The sequence below is a fragment of the Centruroides vittatus genome, unplaced genomic scaffold (assembly GCF_030686945.1).
Source record: "Centruroides vittatus isolate TY-2023 unplaced genomic scaffold, ASM3068694v2 contig_2682, whole genome shotgun sequence".
In the NCBI taxonomy this organism is placed as follows: Eukaryota; Metazoa; Arthropoda; class Arachnida; order Scorpiones; family Buthidae; genus Centruroides; species Centruroides vittatus.
The window spans coordinates 553,680-574,701 of NW_027121707.1; the positions used below are offsets into that span (position 1 = coordinate 553,680).

Here is a 21,022-nt window from a genome sequence, read left to right on the forward strand (position 1 = left end):
CGGAAAGTAAGCACCGTTTCGGAAAAACTCGCATAAAAAATCTTTTTTCAAAACAAAATTTATTTTTACATAAAAGAGCATGTTGGAAACTATTATTCTACATAGTTACCACCATTGTTCAGACATTTGTCATATCGGGAAACCAACTTGTCTACACCCTCTTCAAAGAAAGATGCCGCCAGTGAAGACAGCCACTGCTGAACATCTGTTGTTGTGACAATCTCATGCAAAACAGTTTTTGAAATTTGTGGAAATTCATCACGAAGCAATCTTATTGTGAACCGTCTGTTTTCACGAATTTTCTCATTCACTTTTGCAATCAAACCATCATTGACAACAGAAGGCAGGCCACTCCGTGCTTCGTCATGAACATTGGTGCGTCCATCATTGAATTGTAGAACCCACTTTCTCACCATTCCATCACTCATTACATTTTCACCATAAATTTCTACAAGTTGACAATGACTTTCAACTGGCTTAACATTCTTTGCGTTCAAAAACCGTATTACAGAATGCAATTGCTTCACAGTTGGCGAGATCGGCAATCGTCTTAAAAATTTTGAACACTCACTAACACGTAGAAAAACAACACAATCCGGCTGTAATGGCATCACTGGACTGACAATCAACCAGAAACACGTATGTGCAGACGCTGAACTGCGATACTACCACTGCAGTGGCGGTAGAACAAAACAGTACTTACTTTCCAGACATGCCTCGTATAATGATTATATAACCAGACGTCCCTAAATAACTGATATGGAGAGTCGATTAGTTCTCGAGATTACATACTGGAAGTCCTGGGAGGATGATTACTAATCTGTTGGACACTTGACAAGGGCACCAAATTGGGAACAATGACTAAAGCCTTGATGGTACTTAAGAACAAGACTAGAAGCTAGAGCATAGCTAGAACATGACTAGAGCTAGTAAAAAGGTGATCTTTACCCTTTTATACAAAATCGACATCCAATAGGATTATAGGAATGTCACGCCATGCTTCCATCAAAAGAAGGAAGCTGGGTAGTTGTGCAGATAGTTCGAGTGGTTTACCACACTTGAACTATTGTTTTGGAAGGAACTAAGAATCCTTCTCTCTAAATGAGAGGAAGTCAAAGACTAATCATTTTTCCATCAAGTTTAAATTTTAAAATAATATTTTAATAAATATTTCTCCTAAATCCCAGATTCTCACAATGAAAATTACACCGAATTAAAATTTTCCCTCCAATCGAATAATTATAAATAAACAACAACTAACTCGTTATATATAAAGACCAACAACTGCCAAATTATCGGGCTAGCAAATGGCTATAGAAATATTAATAATTTAAGTAAATTTGTTACTAGAGTTAGGCATTAGGTGCCATCTCTTGCTAAATTTAATAATTAGAATTTTAATTAAATAATTTAAATAAATTTTAGGCCTAACTGGAAGAAAAGAATCGGCCCAAAGCGGGACTCGAACCCGCAACTTCTGCTATCTGTGCAGACACGTTACCAGTTACGCTTCCCGGACCTTCGGTCCGATCTCCCCTTCCAGTTGCTATAAGATTACCATACAACCATCGACGGTCATTACAATGCCGGCTGGAGACACATTAATTGCCCGGACCTTCGGTCCGGGTAGCGTAACTGGTAACTGCTCACGTCTCGCAAAGGATGCAACCGGGTTCGAGTCCCGCTTCGGGCCGATTCTTTTCTTCCAGTTAGGCCTAAATTTATTTAAATTATTTAATTAAAATTCTAATTATTAAATTTAGCAAGAGATGGCACCTAACGCCTAACTCTAGTAACAAATTTACTTAAATTATTAATATTTCTATACCCATTTGCTAGCCCGATAATTCGGCAGTTGTTAATCAAATAATTTTTGAACTTCTGGGCTCTCAGCCAATAAAGAGCTTGTTATTTTAATAAGTTTTTTGTTATTTTGGTTAAAATTTTGTTTATTTGTGTAAATTATCTTCGTCAAAATAAATATTTTATATTTCATATACTTAAAAATAAAATATAATTTAATCATACCCATAAAGTGGTCCATCATTTCCAATAGCAGAAACCATTATGACATTATTGGCTGTTAACTCCCAAACCTGTTAATAATCATTTATTATTAATATTCAACCTATTGTTTTTAAATAATTTGAATGTTGTGACACATACACACAGAGTAATAATATTTTATATAAACTATTTCTTAAAATAGGAGAAAAAGATGCACACCACACAATTATTAATTCAAAACAAAAAAAAAAAACTCAGTATTTTAATGTTAAAAAATTAAATGCATATTATTGTAGCATTGTCACAATGTTGGGCTGCAATTTTTAATCATCTTTTAACTTAAAAAAAAAATCACACGACACGACTTCTGGTCCACACTGGAAGTCTGTATATAGTTGTTTGTTTGTTTAGTTATGGCAATGCAACACTTGGGCAATCTGCCTAGGGGAATGCCTTCCAGGAGGTCTTTTTAAGGGAAACTGGCCCCTATTTAGGCATTATAGACGTGGAGAAAACCCGGAAAACTCCACGGGGCCAACCTGTCCGAGCGAGGCGCAAACTCACAACCAAACTCCCAGTGTTCAGAGAACGAAGACCGCTTGGCCACTGGTGGGCATCTTGTATATAGTTAATCGGGGCCTCTGACCCTAAGTGTTCCACACTGGTCTCAATTTTCATATATCTAATTCCATTCTCATGATTAACAAAGGGCAGACAAATGGACAGACAGTAGTGGAAATGACATCCTTCTTGTATTATAGTAATACAACAAAAATGAAGTCATTCATTCATTCATTCATTCATTGTAGGGGTTTGTCTGCTTAAAACTATGTAATATTAATTTTAATAGTCCTTCTACCACATGATCTTGTAAAAATTCTACTATACTGATGTTAGAGAGATTTTTTAAAACAGTTTTATATTCTGTCAAAGAAAATTCTACAGTATATAGATTGAGATATGAAAAAGTTATTTAAAAAAGTCAACTCTAATTATGTTGAAGTTTATTTAGTACAAGTAGAATGTTCTAAATACAGTAATACCCCAAACTTACACGCAAGGGCGTCGCCAGCCAATGGGCCAGGGGGAGGCAAGATGATATAAATTGATAGAGGATATGAATTGTATGTAGGTAAAATAAAAACGATTCATAAATTTTAAGAAGCTTAAGAAGATTATTTTAATTAAAACATAATCTTCTTGGGTTTTTCGCGCGGGAATTATAAATCGGGCAATAAATGACTTAGCATTTAAATAATTTTTTTCGCATGTCTAGGGAGGGGCAACTGCCCCTCTGCCCCCCCTCTGGCGACGCCCTTGCTTACACGGCAGATGAGACCGAGCGATAACTGCGTAAGTCGAATTCGCGTAAGTCGGGGTATAATTTCACATATAAATACATACAAATTATTTTTAATTGGGGTCGGAGGCTAAAGAAAACAATAATTTAGAGAAAAACGTTTAATAAAATCTTAGATAATATATATGTATAACAAATTATATTATTAAAATCGTAAACCGAAGTTATTTTGATGTAGAAGGCTTCGTAAAATCTAACAAATTTGTCTGACTGCTCAAAGATTGCTTTTTTTTTCCTCCCGCAAAATTTCCTCGTAGCATGCTAATAATTTTTTTATTTCTTGTTTTGTAGAAGAAATGCGCTCTTCGTTGAAGTCTATATTTTCTAAAATTTGTAAACCCTTTTCATTTTTGTATCGAAGTCGTTAATAATGTTATCTTTACATTCCAAATTAAAGTTTTTCTTTTTTTGTTTGATGCAGAAGAATCAGTTCTACTTCATTTGGATGACATAGTAGAGTCTCTCAAGTCTCCATAGATATAACAAACACAGAAATAAATAACACAAAATAAATTGTAGCTATGCGTCGATTCCGCACGACACGTCCGAACATGTAAGCTGAACAATAGTGTGGAAGGAGTGAGTAATCAAGAGTTGCGTGGCGCTCGAACAAAAGACGAATCAATGAAATTTAAAAATTGCGTAACTCCGGGTTCGCGTAAGTCGGGGTAGCGTAAGTCGAGGTATTACTGTATTCCAAATGAGAAATTAATTTACAAATGTAAATTAAACTATGAAAAGTTTCATTAATTTGAAGATTTTAAATTTGGACTTTCAAGATTTTAAAATTAAATTTAGACTTTAATTTCAGATTTAAAATGCTTTCGTAAAAGTTAAACTTGGATGTAAATTTAAGTTTGTTCTGTTTTAAACTCAATATGAATTTGTTCTGTACACTGTATGCTATTATAATGCAAAGTAGTTTGTACTGAAGATGGCTCAAAATAACCTGAAAATATTTTAAATATAAAGAAACTTAAAATATTTGAGAGCCTAACAAGCAGAATTTGTGCGCGTGTGGGTGTGCATGCATAAATTACAAAATTTCAATAGACAAGAAATGATTCAAATGTCTTAAAAAGTAATATAAATTTACCTTATCAACAAATGGATGATCCATGAAATCAGGTCCTCCGATACTGAGATTTAAAACATTTATCTTTTTCAATATTGCATAATTAAAAGCATCCAGAAACCATGATGTGTATGAAACCTTTCGTCGAAATAAAAAATTAGAGTGAAATTTATTTTATACATTGATATGTAAATAATTTTAATAATTCTCTTATTTAGTAGTAAATTATTGTTTTATACTAAGTAAACATTAAGAATTAATAACGCACAACCAATCAGGATAACGAACACGACATATTCTTGAGATTAAGGAACAAAAGATACAAACGGATAACGGTCGAAATTTACATAATTGCAATTACAAAACTGCAACCCGATATACACAGAATTATCAATATTAAATACCTGATTATTAGTGAACACTCTGTATATATGAAGTTCGGCATCTGGTGCAAATCCAACACATTCCTTATTACTTGCTATCACTCCAGCTACAAACGTCCCGTGGCCTAATCCTGTAACAAGTTGTTATTTTAAAAAAATAAATTACTAAAGCAGAATTTATGTAATAAATTCAATGTTCAAACCGGGAATGTTAGCTTCATTTATAACAATTACGAGCAATTTAATTTTATAAAATCCAAAATTTAATCACTTGTGTACTACATATATAGGCCTAGTCTCTGAGTTAAATCATCAAGATATTATCATATGACAAATTTAAAAAACAATGATAATGAAGGCTACAGTTTCAAAGGCAGCATACAATGCAGAAACAAACAAACTGTCATTGTCGAGTCGTGTTAGTTCTAAAATAGAGCAAACACGACAGAAGATAGTTTTAAAAATTAGGATGCGTCATTGATTGAAGAATACCTTACGTGAGATGGCACCTAGTGACATAGGAGAAAATTAAGCAGTGTGAAACTTCCATGCAAAAGGGAAGGAGTCCACTTCTTTGAAGTCAGTGGAGGCTTTTCTTCCAGCTAAACAATTTCTAATTTTTCTAAGTACTAGACCTGGACCCAATTGTTAATGTAGTGTGACGGAAGATGCATGCTCGGTCAAGCTGAGCTTAAGTATTATCTTTTGCTGTGTATGCTGCTAGAGCCTTGGTAGCGAGTTGGTAGTGGTGTATGTGTTTGCTGCTGTAGCATGTCCTTTGATGCATGTAATCCAACATTCAAACTATTTTTTTTGTATGTCGGTTTTGGTTGTGTATTATTAGCATATTCCAGTTAATTAAGTGGTTAATTAATTTAGTTATTATTAATTTAAACCTAATATTCATATAAACAACCAAGCCTGTATCATAATCAAATCGTTAAATGCTAGTTAACTAACAAAAATAATCCAGTATTTTATGATTTCAAAAAGGTAGTATTTTAATTAACCAATTATGATTATAATACAAGCTCCATATTCGGGGAGTTACATTCATCAAAATTGCCGCCAATATGGAAACTGAAAACATTGAGAAACTTTACTGCATCGTAAAACACATCCCTCAGATTACGAATTAACCTCCGGTCTGAAGAATTTGACTTTCCAAATGGAAAATAGACTCCCTCGTAACCGCGGGTCCATCACAATCATGCTTTCTTCTTTTAGAATTGGGAGAATTGTTCATATTGCAGCATGCTTCGTAGAAAGAAAGAAGAATAACTCTTCTGTGTAATTACATAATGTAAAATAATTTGACTAGAGGTGGGTGGTTAGGTGCCATCTCGTGATAATTTTAATTTAGAATTTACAGTGGGTGGCCAAATTATTATACTCAAAACTATTTCTTTGTATTTTGTCAGTTTAAGTTATGAAATTCAATAGTTCTATAGTTTTTAAAGTTATTATATATCGTTTTAATACTAGTAAGTGTATTTAGGAATAAAAAGTAAACATAGGTTGAATAGTGTATTCAAAGAGAAATACATATTATTCAGTATTTGGTTACTCTGCCCTTAGCTTCTATGATGGCTTGAATGGGGTGTGGTATGCTTTCAATGCATGATATGGCTACTTCTTGGAGTTTTGGAGTGTTGTGCCATACTCTAATGATATTCTCAATCAGTTCTCTTTTGTTTGTTATAATTTTATCCCTTGAAATTTCAGTTTTCAGGACCGCCCACACATTTTCTAAAGGATTCAAATCAGGCGAGTTTCCTGGCCAGTCCAGGGTGTTAATCTGATTGTTTTTAGGTATTCTATGATAGATTTGGCTTGATGACAGGGTGCAGAGTCATGCATGAATATAAAATTCCTATTAGGGAACGATTCTGCTGTCTGTGGGATCAGTTTTTCCTCCAGAACTTTCTTATACTGATCCTGACACAGTTCCTTGGACAATATACAGCCTTCCAGTCCCTTTGCTGCTGATGACAGACCATATCATTACTGAAGCAGAATGCTTTACTAGTTCCACAATGCAGTCTTCATTGAATTTTTCATGCAGAACAAACTCGGTTTTGTCTTGAAGAATCTGTATTGACGACTCGTCCGAGAAACAAACCTGCAAGAAATTGTTTTTGTATAAATTTATAAAGAAAAATACTCTAAACATGTGTATTCTTGTATTAGGGTTATGAAAACCTTGCTCCAGTCTTCCTGTGTCCAGTGTCGATGCTCCTTGGTCCAGGCCAGACGTTTGGCCTTCATGGCAGGAGTGAGTTTTGGATTTTTAGTGGTCGACAACATTTCAGTCCCATCTCTACAAATCTTCGCCTGAGAGTCCGTTCCGATATTTGTGCTCTGTTTTAAATTAAGAATTTTTTTTTATAATGAGCCGAAGCTTTCGGCAGTTTTCAAGTGTAATGTGACGTATTTTTTGCTCAGTTCGAGGTGTTGTAATGCGTTTTCGACTGCATTTACTGACTCGATCCGCCTTGATCGGTATTTCGGCGTCCAGTTTTTGCTTGATATTACGCACACTGGACTGTGATACATCACACAAATCAGCAATTTGACATTAGTTATATTGACAACGCCATAACATTGTCGAAATCCGTGCTTTTCTCCTTGGTGAGAGGCCAGCACACTTCCCCATATCTGTTAATAAACATTTTTAGGTTAGGTCAGTCAACAACCCCCCAAAAATAAATAAACTAACTAAAACATGACCACAATGTATTGATCAAGTATTAGAATAATCCTAAATGTAAAAAATCCAATACTTACCGAATAATAAGTCGATAACACTGAAGCCAAGATTTTTTTCGAAGACTTCTCACAAGGCCAGCACAGTAAAATTTTTGACATGCACTGACACTAGTGGCCGCCATTTTGAAAAAAAAAACAGTTGTGTGTTACCACACTAATGAATAGGTTGCCAGATATAGTGGCTAATCAGTAAATTAAAAAACAATAACATTCTTCCAATAATAAATTAATTACAGCCACCACTTTCACAGATAGTGACGAATTTTTGTTTGAGTATAATAATTTGGCCACCCACTGTATATATGCAATTCATTAATGATGAAAGAGCAAGTAACTATGTTTACTGACTGACCTAACTGTTTACACAAACATAATGTTTACTAACTGCATAAGAATGTGCGCTAAAATAACTTGTGAAACTATACAGTAGTATACATTGAAATAGTCTAACAGTCAGCAGTGCAAATTGCATTAGAAGACATTAATCATAAAAGCATTAAAAATAATTTAATTATCCCTTTGTTTGTTATTAAGCAAATTTTAGCTTTGCAAATATAAAAAAACGGCTACAAATACCCAATTCCAAATACTGTATGTGGCACGCTCAAATAAAAAATGCAAAAAATATGCAGCTTCTACTGTATTATTACAGCAAAGATTGACAAAAACAGTCAGAACGACACCCCCATTCAGAGTCATCAATAATCATATCAAGAGATATTGCTATCTTCATACGAAATTTATCTTATATTTACTGCTAATTTTTTGAAAAAATCATATTGTATCATAAAAAAAAAAAAAAAAAATCACTTGTAATATTTACTTTCATTAAAACATCCACTAAAGTTTAATTAACCGAACCGACATTCGGCACTACGGCCCAAAGAGTAGACACGAGTCAGTCCGAGTGGGAAGAGTCTATGTCGGATGAAGGACCCGGAAGAAGACACGTGGGAGTCGACACACGGATCACAGTAATAAAATTTGTAAAGAAATTAAAATTATTTATGATAAATATAGTACAAAAACGTTTTAAGAATGTAAAAATCAAAAAGAGATCGGATCCACATCAACTTTCGGATATTTCCTTTTATTCCTTTATCGTCCGACGTAGACCCTTCCCGCTCAGAGACCGACTCATGTTACTCTTTCGCCACACAGACTATAGTGGAGTGCTTTCTTAATAGCAGTTTCCAACTTATAAACACCCACCTTACAGACAACTTGCGCATAAAAACAAACTGCTATAAAACCCACTTTATTATCATGTACTGTATTAATGTGTAAGATATTTTAGTGTATTTGAAAGTGGTTTATAAGCATTTTTATGCACAGAAAATTAAAATATATACTAAGACAAGCATTTGACTTGCTGATATATGGTTAGTGTGTAAATACCGACTTAACTACAAATTCAACTTAAAGACAGACTTAGGAACAGAACCGATTCATAATTCAAGGATTGACTGCATTACAAAATACAGTGTGCACAGAAACTGAAGTGGCAGTTCTGTACTATTTGGCAGTATATTAATGCAATTTAAATTTCGTAAAGATAAAAATTTTAATTTTACCATCATCCAAAGTTTTTTCGTTCGTCCAATTAGTTCTTTCTTTTATTTTCTTAAAGTGCGGATGGCTTTTAGCAAGTCCGGTATCGAATACGGCCACTTTTACGCCCGTTCCTAGAATTTTAAATATTAACTAAATTAATTTTTGTAACGATTAGAATGGGTATATATTTTGCATAACGTAAAAAGATTCAATTTGAAAATAATTAACAATTTACACATACTTTCTGGCAGATTTTTAATTAAGCAAACATTTCGAACTCTTTCGGTAGGCCGTCCTCGGGCTACGTTCGCTACGGAGAAATGGTCCATTATAAAGTGGAACACTGTCGGACTCAAATAAATTTAAAGCATAAAAGTCAATTTCTTTAGCATTCTAAAATCCAATGCGATTTGAATCGAATTTACCCGAGGATGGCCTAACTAAAGAGGCTGAAAATAGTACATATTGTTAATTAACGTAACAAGAGTTAAAAGATCCGATTACCTGTGATGCCCATGGTCCAGAGAGCGTCGGCTTGTAAAATGTGAGTGATCTGACGGGGAGCGGCACGTAACAGTTTTCTACTCAAATGCCTTTTCGCCCTTTGCCAAATGTCCATTCCCTTTAAGTTTATTGAAAATAATATATAATTACATAATTTTTTGTGAGAGGTAAGAAATAATATGTAAACAGCAAATGTTCTTTCTTGTAATCTTAAAACACGTATGATGCAACCGTTTATAAATCAAAATTGCTGGATTACTATATTATAGCCCAAAAATAATACAGCCATTTAAATTTATAATTGGCTATTAAATTGATTTTATATAAGATGAACCTAAAAAACACAAGAATTGTTTTTTAAATATAAATATTTCAATAATGTTTATCATCTTAAAAGTTCTTCAATTGTCAGACTTCTAGGCTTACGAGAAAGCGGTGCCGAACGTCTGACATAACGTTTTCGTATTTAAAACTTTGGCCTCAACCTTGCTAATAAGATAAAAACAAATTTGTATAGGAAGAAACTGTTATTGCACAGATAGAGCCAGTAGGCCAAATGCACCTTGATCAAAAAGGTCCGTAAGAAACTAGCGACAAAATGATTACGTCGTCGACATATAGCGGTAGTAGAGTTCCGGTAAGAAACAATCCTCGCCTTGTATTTTAATAAAATATATTGATAAATCAATAAATTATAAATAGTATTCAATATTGATTATTAAACAGAATTGAGAAAATTGGGCTGATCAATTGGTGAGGTGACAAGGCTACTACCGAGAGGTAAAACATCAAGAAGTTTCTCAACGTTTCAAGGTCCCGAGTCCAAAAAATGTAAAAATCCCGGTAGTCCTTTTTCTGGCCAATCCTCATACTTTGTTATATACAGCAGCCGGGAACATAAAAATGAGGATAAAGAATGTAACAATTGTAATGTAGCACTATTAAATAAAAAGCTACTAACAAAATACAAATGCAAAGTACGTGAAAAGGCAATTTGTTTATTGCATGTGGAAATCTCTTGTACAGCATGCAGTATAAATGTAATGAAGTATTATGAATGGTTAGTAGATACAGAAAAATCGTTGTATAATATGCACACAAATCATTTTTGTGTGTGTAGTTTTTCATTTTTCCTTGATAAAACAGTCTTTAAATCCTCTTAGCCCTCTAGTCTTTTCGTTAACGATCTCCGAGTGTTTTATTGATGAATCGTATTCGAAATTTTTGCTTCCTCCAGATGTTGAAGTAGACATCCTTTTGTATGCAGATGATGTGATAATATTAGCAGATTCCAAGTCACTCTACAGCATAAATTAAACTTATTAATTATTGCAGTGAAATAAATTAAAAATAAACAGAGATAATGATTTTTTGGAAAGACAGAAAAGGATATTTTACTAAATCTAAACAGAAAATTTCCAATTGTTGAGTCTTCGATTCAAAATTAAGACAACAAACGCTAAAAGATAACTTTAAATTCTTTGAATCCTTGTTACTTTCCGCTGTCTATTATCTGTTCTCCATTTGGGGTATCAAATTTCTGGAAGAAACTGAGAACATCCAAGTATGGTACTTAAGGAAACTTTTTAAAATAGATCAATCAGTACACGGATTCCATATTCAGAACTAGGCCTCGAGGCAATAAGTCTCGTCAAAGGAATTTTAAAGTTTTGGAGCCAATTACCGATATCGCCGGAAGACGACATAAGGAAATTAATCCATAACAAATTTTATTTAATTGATTAAAAGGAGCCGAGGAAAAACCTTTTAAACTGGAAAACAAGTTTAAAAAACTTCTTTATTGGGTTAGATTTTCCAATATTATGTATGAAAGGTAGTAGGCATCAATACTTGTCTTAGGACAGCTTTCCAGATATCCTTCAAAGGTATCATGATCAAGTTTGGAACCAAGATATAAATTACATGGAAAGTAGATGTAGAACTGTTTACTTGTCGGCCTAGTCTTACTTATTGTCTCGGCTAAGTTTTCCCACGAAGTGTTTGATTGTACAAATGAGAATTAGTAAGTTTGGACTGATTTTTAATGGAAGACATTTGCTAATTACAGACTTCTCACCTTATGTTTTTTGTGGAAATATGTTTGAAAAAGTTGTGAAACAGTAGTTTTTATCTTGTATAAGACTAAGTGGTATTAAAAAACTCTTTGTTAGGACAGGATTTTGACATAGATTATATTAAAAGTACAAATATCACTAATAATAGTGATATATATTTGTACTTAATTACTACTTAAAAGCAATTAATTATTATCTTATGTAATGAATAATGATTATGTAATTGCTTTTAAGTTTAAGGAATCGGCATTCATATATTGGAAACTATATACAGTTTCTATTATTGGTTTGTTTTATAAGACTGAAAGATAGAGACTAAAAGTATGTTACTTAGATTTATTATGTAAATAGTTGACTGTACCTTTTACTTGGTTTAAGAAAGTAAAACTTGTGATGTTTAGTTATTAAATTTATCTTTCTCTCCCCTTGTAAAGAGTTTTTGAGACTCACGTCAATCAAGTTTTGATTGATATTGATCGATCAAGTTTGATTATTGATGCTAATCTATCAAACTTGCACCCAGTTGCGAAGTGAAGAATAACCTTAATCACACATTAATCTCATAAAAACCACAACAGCTACTGAAATGATTTGTATCTAAAGTTTCTCACATAATCATACTACAGTCGACTCTGCATAAGTCGACACCCGGATAACTTGACACCATAGGTTAATTAGTGAGCTTTCTGTGGTCCCGGCCGACTTACATAGGCAATAATGTTATTAATGTTAAAAAACTCTGTTTACTCGACATGGTTTAACTCGTCACCACTGGATAAATCAACATACTTTTTCTGTTTCACACTTTTTAGATGTCTGATAAGTCGACGCCCCTCCTGAAAAAATGAGTTCACACCGTACAATAAGCTGTGTGGTGTGAACTCGTTTTTCAGGAGGGGAGTCGACTTATCAGAATTCTAAAAAGTGTGAAACAGAAAAAGTATGTTGATTTATCCAGTGGTGACGAATTAAACGATGTCGAGTAAACCGAGTTTTTTAAGGTTGATAACATTAATGTCTATGTAAGTTGGCCGGGACCACAAAAAAACTAACTACGTAACCGACGAGTGTCGAGTTATCTGGGTGTCAACTGATGCGGAGTCAACTGTATGATGATATAAGAAAATAAATGACAAGTAAGTCCTTCATACGAGACAGTTATAATTAAAATTTCATAATAACTGATAACCATTTTATTTAATTAAATAATCTTAATTATATTAAATTCTTTATTCTAAAAAGACATTTTTGTAGTAAGTGAGAAGTTTTTGAATTTAACTTCAAATCATGAAGTTTATTTGTGTTTAATGTAATTGAAATTATGCTAAAAGTATAATTTGTTTAATAATCTTTTTAAAATAAAGTTAAAATATTTTAATAATTTTAAAATGCTACATTAATATCAACACTCTATTAATCGAGTGCCGATATTTTTAAATTTCTAATAATTAAACAAAGAGTGCATCCAATTTCGCAGACATTTTGAACCTTTAATTACGTAATTAAACAATTATGCTATTAATTTTAATTATTTTCAAATACATTTATAAAATACAATACATTTATTTATAAAATTCCTATCTGTTTCAGTAAAGAAATGATTTTTTATTGATTTTTTATTACAGAATTCGTAAAGACGTATGAGCAAGGATACACAATATTCAAAGAAAGAAACAGTGTGATTAGAAAGAAAACTTCATAGACTAGGTCCTAACGTCAAGACAATATGAAAATCATTTTGTATTTTCGAAAACTCGGTATCTGTTAACGATAAATTAACTATCTGAACTTCATTTTGGAGTTAAAATAAATGCAGTATAAAATGCTTTGGCAAGAACCTATGTTGATTTGCACTGCATCACACATGTGAATAGTTTAATTTGACAAAATTTAATCATCAAATTGTTAAATGTTATTCTTAAATTTTCGGTAAATGTATTTCTTCTATATTACTGTAATTTAACAGTAAATGCTTTAATCTCTCTGCAATAAATAACGACTTTATAAGCTTCCGGTATAATAATTTGAAATTTATACGTAATGTAATACGTATATAAATAATAATAATCATCTCTACATATATACAGTCGACTCCGCATAAGTCGACACCCCAAGGGGAAGTGAAAATGTGTGAGTTATCCGATGTGTCGACTAAAGTGAAGTTGGAAAAAACCACGAAACTACAATTAATAAAATACAGTAGTGCTTTATACAGTAACATAGATTTACAAAACATTGTGTTCTATATTTACAATTATTCTGTAGATGATAAACTGAAAAATTCGTGTAGTGTTGTTTGTTTTGAGCATTTAACTATCTCGACTTTCTTTTTCAACGAACGTGAATGCCTTGAAAACATCATCTTTGCAATTGTCACTTGTTGGCAAGCAACGTCTAAGGATTCTTAATGCCTCTGGCATGAGAAAATGCAAAATTGGATTCTGGTATGACGTTGATGTAGATTGTATATTTTCTCTTTGTTTATCTGTTATTATTTTATACATAAAAATACATAAAATGTTAAGGCATTTTTACTAATATGTATATATATTAATAATATTATTAAATATATTAATTATAAATTAATAAATAAATCGACTCCCCCTCCTGAAAAAAATGAATTCACACCACACGTGTGGAGCAAATTCATTTTTTCAGGAGGGGGTGTCGACTTATCGGAGTGTGGAACAGCAAAAGTATGTCGACTTATCCAGTGGTGTCAAGTTAAACGATGTCGAGTAAACTGGAGTTTTTTAACATTAATGCCTATGTAAGTCGGCCGGGACCACAGAAAACCGACTACTTAACCGAGGGTGTCGAGTTATCCGGGTGTCGACTTATCGCGATTCGACTGTATATGTACAGTATATACATATATATATATAATAATTAAAAAATCGTAATCTAATCTTACTAATGAATATCTGTTTTGCTTTAGAAATGATCTTGAGGAATACCAGGTATCTTCACCAAAATGCAATCCATTATATGTTTCATCACAGTCAAAATCTTCATTAAAAGAGTTATTTTCTGAAATAATTTCAATAAAATTATTACACATATTTCGTCGAACCTGTCAAAGTGTTTGAAAACAACAGATAATAAATTTAATTAATTAATTAAAACGGATAAATTAAATTAAAAGAAAATCTATTTCACGTTTGGGATGAATTTCTAGTGTCCATTAAGTGCTGCTTATGTACCGGTACTTTCTACTCCACACGTTATTTAACATTGTTATTTCATACGTCTCTAATTGTTTTATTTGTGGAATGGAATGGAAGCAATTCTATTATCATCGTAAGTTTGGTCAATTAGCGGAAGATGCCCATTTTCTAATTAACTTTGCATGTGATGTCCCATGACTTTTATATATTTTAAGCGTTTTGTACTTTGTTCTTTCTTCTCTTCTTTGAAATTAAAGCAGTTTTTTTTTTTTTTGTATAAATGATAGCTTTTTTTGAAGTTTATCCAAAAAGATTTGCATGTGGATAATATATTTTTAACTAAATTGTCTGCAAGTATTATTGAGTATTCGAACTGGAAAGTATGAAGCCATAAACAATTCTTGATTAAAGCCAGACAATTTCCTGAATTACATCTTATCGTAGTCCAATAATTCTGTGATCATCTGCTTTAATAAAGCTATAATTATTTAAAAACGCACACATATTAAAATGTTACGAACGTGTTCCAGTTTGAAGTGGTGTTTGAATATAATCAAGAATGTTGTATTGAATTAGATATGAAGTATTAAAAACTTCAAATACATTCATCGATATAGAATCCCCAACTTTAAATTTAATATTTAATGAAGTCTGATAAAATTAGGGAGTCGAAAAAATAAAATGTTTACCTTAAAACTAAGAATATCTTTTAAAATATCATTGGGTTTACATCATAAATTTTTCAAATAATTTGTAGTTTCATTTTGAAGTTCAAAAAATAGAATTGCAAAATTTGAAGAGAAATTCAAGAATTCAAATGAGAAGATCGGGATCTTTCTTTAATATTTTGTAAGACCTAGAGTCAGAGACTTCTTCCTTTATGTTTCCAGCCTGATTAAATGGATATACACGTTACAAATTATAAGATAAAGTAATTAAGATTTAATTACTACACACTCCATTGAATTGTTTTGCTATGTAATTTATTGGAATCAATACATATTATATTCCATTCTCATCTAATTTTTGATAATTCCCAATTCATTATCAATTTGATATAAAATCAACTGATTTTTAAATGTACTCTTTAATGTAGCATTCCTCAACTGGCAGTCGACGACATTCACTCAACTGGGAAACGAGATATATATTCTATATAATAAACTTCCCGAAGACATCTCTTATCTAAATTAATAATAATTATAATTATTTAGATAAGAAATGGTGCCTAACGTCTATCTCTAATACCAAATTACTTAATATGTAATCATTAATAATAGTAAATTTATACCCCGATTAATTACGGCGATCATTTGACTGAGTATATATTGCATAATTTTAATAATACAGGCATTACGAACTTTCGAAGTTACGAACAAAGCCGACAGATGGCAGGTTAAAGTGCAGTCAGTTATTTTTTATGTATAGTCAAGTTTATTTTTGAAGTTTTACATTAAAACATTTACAGTACATACATATGTACATTTGTAGTTGTTTTAAATGAGTATTTTAATAAATAATGTACTGTACATGTGATTGATTTGAATTTATACTTCCCTTTAACAATCTTAATTCAACATTATTCAAGTAGCCTAAACATTACATAATTGTAAAAACAAGTTGTATTTGAGTTTTTGCGCCAAACGTCGTCTTTTCGAGTTACGAACTTTTCGACTTGCGAACGACCACTACAAACTGATTACGTTCGTAAGTAGAGGACTTACTGTATTGTGATGTTATGACATATTTTTACTGGAATACGCACGTCAAACAATATTGTTTCAGCAGTTTTGTGATACTTAACAACAAACAGCTAATTAATAAGCATAAACGATATCTAATCCGTATAAAAAAGCATTCGGTTATAACCTACCATTTACAAAATTGAGCATTCGATTTATTATATGTTGAGGTGAAACTTGTTTTATACAAGGATGCGATTTGAGGGCTTCGATTCCATTGGATGTACTTGTGCTATTTAACTGAAATAAAAGAATAAATCAAAATTTAAAATATAATTTATTTAAGAATTTTATATTTAACGTAGATATCGAAAGATATATTAAAAAGATACGAAATTCCTTTCATCGTCTCACCTGTATTAAATCAAAATCACTTGGATATACGTTCGCTACGTTGTTTCTAGGTATAATTTTCCAAAATAAAACATCCGAATTTTTCAAAGCTGCCGAGATGAATTTGTGACGAGCCTCAGGTGTATAATATCCATTAAAAGTCACAATATATTCTAAACACACAAAAAAATTAAAATTATATAAATCGGTTATATTTTATCCCAGGATTATTTACATATTAACATTGTAATGGCCATACAAAGAAAGGTCGGCATTGAGTGTTTAGCAATATCTTGTCAGTCATTTTAAAGAAGATTTATGTCTTATCTTTGTGTTGTCTATTGTCAGTCTCTGGTGGAATATAGAAAAACGACTGAATTGACCCAAAGAGTTTTTTACATGGTCATTAGTGTTAATATATAAATCAGATTTAAACATTCTATAAACATTAATAAATATATTTTTTTTCTTTTATAGATAAAAGTGAAAATGACAAATATATCATCTGAAATACAGTAGACCCCCCTATAACACGGGTTCAAATAACACAAATTTGTATAATACAACAAAAAAATTGCAATTGTGTTTGTATAACACGCTAAAAGAGACTCGTATAACATGGTAAAATGTCATCGCCAACTCGTGTCGTGACAGGATTAGTCGAATCTGGACCAATAGCAGATATTGTACAAACCGTTGAGTTTAAATGAGCAGTGGACCTACTAAAAAACATTTATTACTCAACGACCATAAAAAATATATTTTTATTAATGATGTCGCCAAAGTTAAGTTATTTTTCTGCAAAAAATTCGCTGATCGGGAAACTTGCGCCCACTGTTTGACAAGCCGCTCCGCAACAAAAACAAGCTTAAGCAATGGCGTCGTCGAACGGTGCGCACTCGGTAAGTAATCCTACAATTTTTTGTCTATAGCATAGTTTATATGGATTATTCCCAAAAAATTATACGTGATTTGGAAATGTTGAGTCAAATTAGTCTAGAATCGATTAATTTTATGGAATAAAACCTTTCAAACAGCCGTAGCCCCTAAACTGAACACGTGCCGAGCTGTGATTGGCTCATGTATTTATGTGACTCGTACAACACGGATTCATATAACACGGAACGTATCTACCGTGTTATGGGGATCTACTGTAATTCAATTTTTCAAGATAAAATTATTTTTACTTACAGAATTTTAATTACAAATGATACAATACTGAATTCTACCAATCTGATATCATTAATTTTCCAACCGATCCAATCTGATCCTTGCTTTTATACATACTCTACACGTATTAGTAATAAATGAAAACCTGAAAGCTCATTAGTTCAGAGAATATTCGCTTTGTTTACTAGCCATTTAAATTCAAATACAAAGAAATAAAAGTTTACAAATCAATTTATGAGCTCATTTCAGATCCATACCCTCAATAAATTTAAATAGTATAGAAAAATTGCCAGATTGAACAAAATTAATTGCCAAATTGCTTGAAATATCACAAAATCTGACAATAAATTACCCTGGCAATATCACCGATAGTTGCGCATTTATCATTAAACAGCGTCCTCTACCAAGTTTTCGCCTGTCAAAGGTGACAACTTCACATCATATAGCCAGAGGTGAATCATTTGCAGAAAAGATGCTCTGTCATAGGTTAGTTTTACAAAAAGATTGGAGTATTGGCTTGTAAAATGAACCAATCCAATATGTCAATATAAACTTATCCGTATTGAATCAGTATCTGTTATTGTTACAACTTATGTATTTTACTTTCCCTGCTGTTATAGAATATAATATAGGATGAGTACTGTGATAGGTCAAATTTTAATCCCTCAATATATTTTGTATTTCTCGATGTTTTGACACTTAATGAGCCCAAGAACTTAAAAAATCTCCTTACGGAATTCTGTGTGTATATATGCATGCACGCACCTATTTTGCATTACATTTCACGTGTTTATAAACCAAAAATTCTGACACTTGACAGGATTATTTTCATTTCAGGATCATATCTTGAGTGTGATTGGAGTTAATGAAAATTTTACTGGTTACTGGCACTTACAATGTTTTTAAAACTCATCTCTACCCTCAAAATTAAGCCTTTTGCCTTTTTTATAACAATTAATAATATTAAAATGGACTTTTAATAAAATCTCATAACGAATGGCACTACACACAATTTTAGCTTCAATCCGTCTTAGTGTTTTTTAAAACTTAAATATCTTTTTAAATACAAATTTTTATCATAATTCAACAGAATTACTCCCTTTAAGCTTCTGTTATTATTTAATTTTATATATTGTAGCATACTTAAAATTATCAGACTTCCCAGTCCCCTTAATTCTCCTCAGATGACTTGAATAGCCCCAAGTGATTGATCAGACGAATGTCCTATAAATGGGATTGACACCAATGCCGAGTACCGAGCTGGAATTGGAACCGTAACTTCCAAGAAGTTGGTGCCTGAACAAAAGGGAGTTTCCCACCAAATACGGCCAGTTCCATCAACAACAGAAGAAAATAGAAGAAACGAGTATTACATTTCACCATAACACTAAGCACTCTGTCTCAGGTTAGATTTAAGGGAATCAAGTATTAGATTGTCAAATGAAAACTTTATTTTTTTGTATTATCGTTATTCATGTATTATACAGTATATAAATAAATAGTGTATTATCAAATTAAGTCTAAGTGTCTAGCTTCAGTTCCACTGTTGGATCGAAACCCCCTCCCGCAACTCAGATATACCACTTAGATTTAGCCACTCCGATCACGTTTAAATTACTCCTTTTATCGTGAGTTAGAACCTGAAGTAAAACAATTATTCTAACTGGTGTCAGGACTAACGTATACCGAAAATTTAACAATTTCTCAGTCACCCTTATAAACCATCCTGCATAGTGAGCGAAGTCTCACGACCCCGATCTCACAATAGCAAAGGAATTAAAATGCGATGACAAGTAAATAATTTGTTATTGACCATAGAATATGTTGTCCATTTTGAAGTGTAAGGAACTGAGTCCGAACGTTATTTTTATTTTATTATTATTTCCGTTTTATTATCTTTTGTTTGGGGTTTGTTTATTTAGGACGAAGGTTCCCCACCACTCTCTTGTTAGTAATGAAAAATGAAGATAAAACAACTCACGGAGAAATAAGCGCCATAGGAAACATCTTGCGCACTTGCGCTGCCCGGCGGAAGTAACAGTCCGCAGAAAAAAAATGGAGGGGAGTCCCCACAATCACTAGTAGAGAAATACTTGATAAACCGTCTTAAACATCCCAGAAAATTATGATAAATATTTTGTAAACGGTTTATAAGCTTTGTCGGAAACTTAAAGCTGCCAGAATAGAAAGTTAATGTTAGCAACTAAGTATGTAAATAAGAGGAGTAACCCAGCTCAAGTGTGACGTCACCTCACAGTATAAAACCCGTACGTTAACCGAAGAAGGCGAGGTGATTTCCAAACCGAGGTGAATTCCAAATCGAGGCAACGTTGAGAGCGAGGTTAATTCGAAAGCGAAGTATTTTCTGACAGAAGTCCAGATTGATAATTGGACGATCCAAGGTGTTAAAGAGGAGTTCGATTGACGATTTGACGATATCGAAAGGATTGAGGAAATAGTTTCTTCGTATAGTGAGGTGACGGATAGACGTTTAATTAGTAAGAAATTTTGTTCATAGTTTCTAAGTATTTGATTTGTCAAAATTCAAAGGGGAATTACTATTAAGTTAAGCTAAGTAGCTAAGTTTATTGTCGGGTTGACTTGTTGATTTTCGTTAACAAATTTTGTTTGGCTTATTGGCATTTGTACGTAGTACGTTCTAGTTGCTAATTAAATATATTTGAACTTTTGATCTGACTTGATATTTGTCGTTATTATTACTAATCTTTCGGTGCACGCTTAAAAGCCCAGGCCTGGCAAACTAATCTCGAATCCGCGTAAAGTACCCGTTAGGTTAACGGAAGTTTCACCGACCGTAATTATAGTCGGTTTCCTAAGATACTAAAATTAAGTACTTTACAGAAGTTCTGGTTCCATTACAAA

At 32.4% G+C, this 21,022-nt stretch overlaps 1 protein-coding gene across 1 annotated transcript in view; it reads right to left on the bottom strand.

The window, feature by feature from the left end:
- The window catches only part of S1P (membrane-bound transcription factor site-1 protease), a 59,501-nt gene that overhangs the window by 24,837 nt on the left and 13,642 nt on the right, over positions 1–21,022 (bottom strand). The window contains exons 3-10 of the mRNA XM_067266167.1: positions 16,991–17,142; positions 16,768–16,876; positions 14,642–14,757; positions 9,653–9,770; positions 9,169–9,279; positions 4,847–4,956; positions 4,464–4,580; positions 2,029–2,096 (exon numbers count right to left, since the gene is read on the bottom strand). Of these exons, the coding sequence (XP_067122268.1) occupies positions 2,029–2,096; positions 4,464–4,580; positions 4,847–4,956; positions 9,169–9,279; positions 9,653–9,770; positions 14,642–14,757; positions 16,768–16,876; positions 16,991–17,142 (901 nt within the window). The remainder of the gene's footprint in view (positions 1–2,028; positions 2,097–4,463; positions 4,581–4,846; positions 4,957–9,168; positions 9,280–9,652; positions 9,771–14,641; positions 14,758–16,767; positions 16,877–16,990; positions 17,143–21,022) is intronic.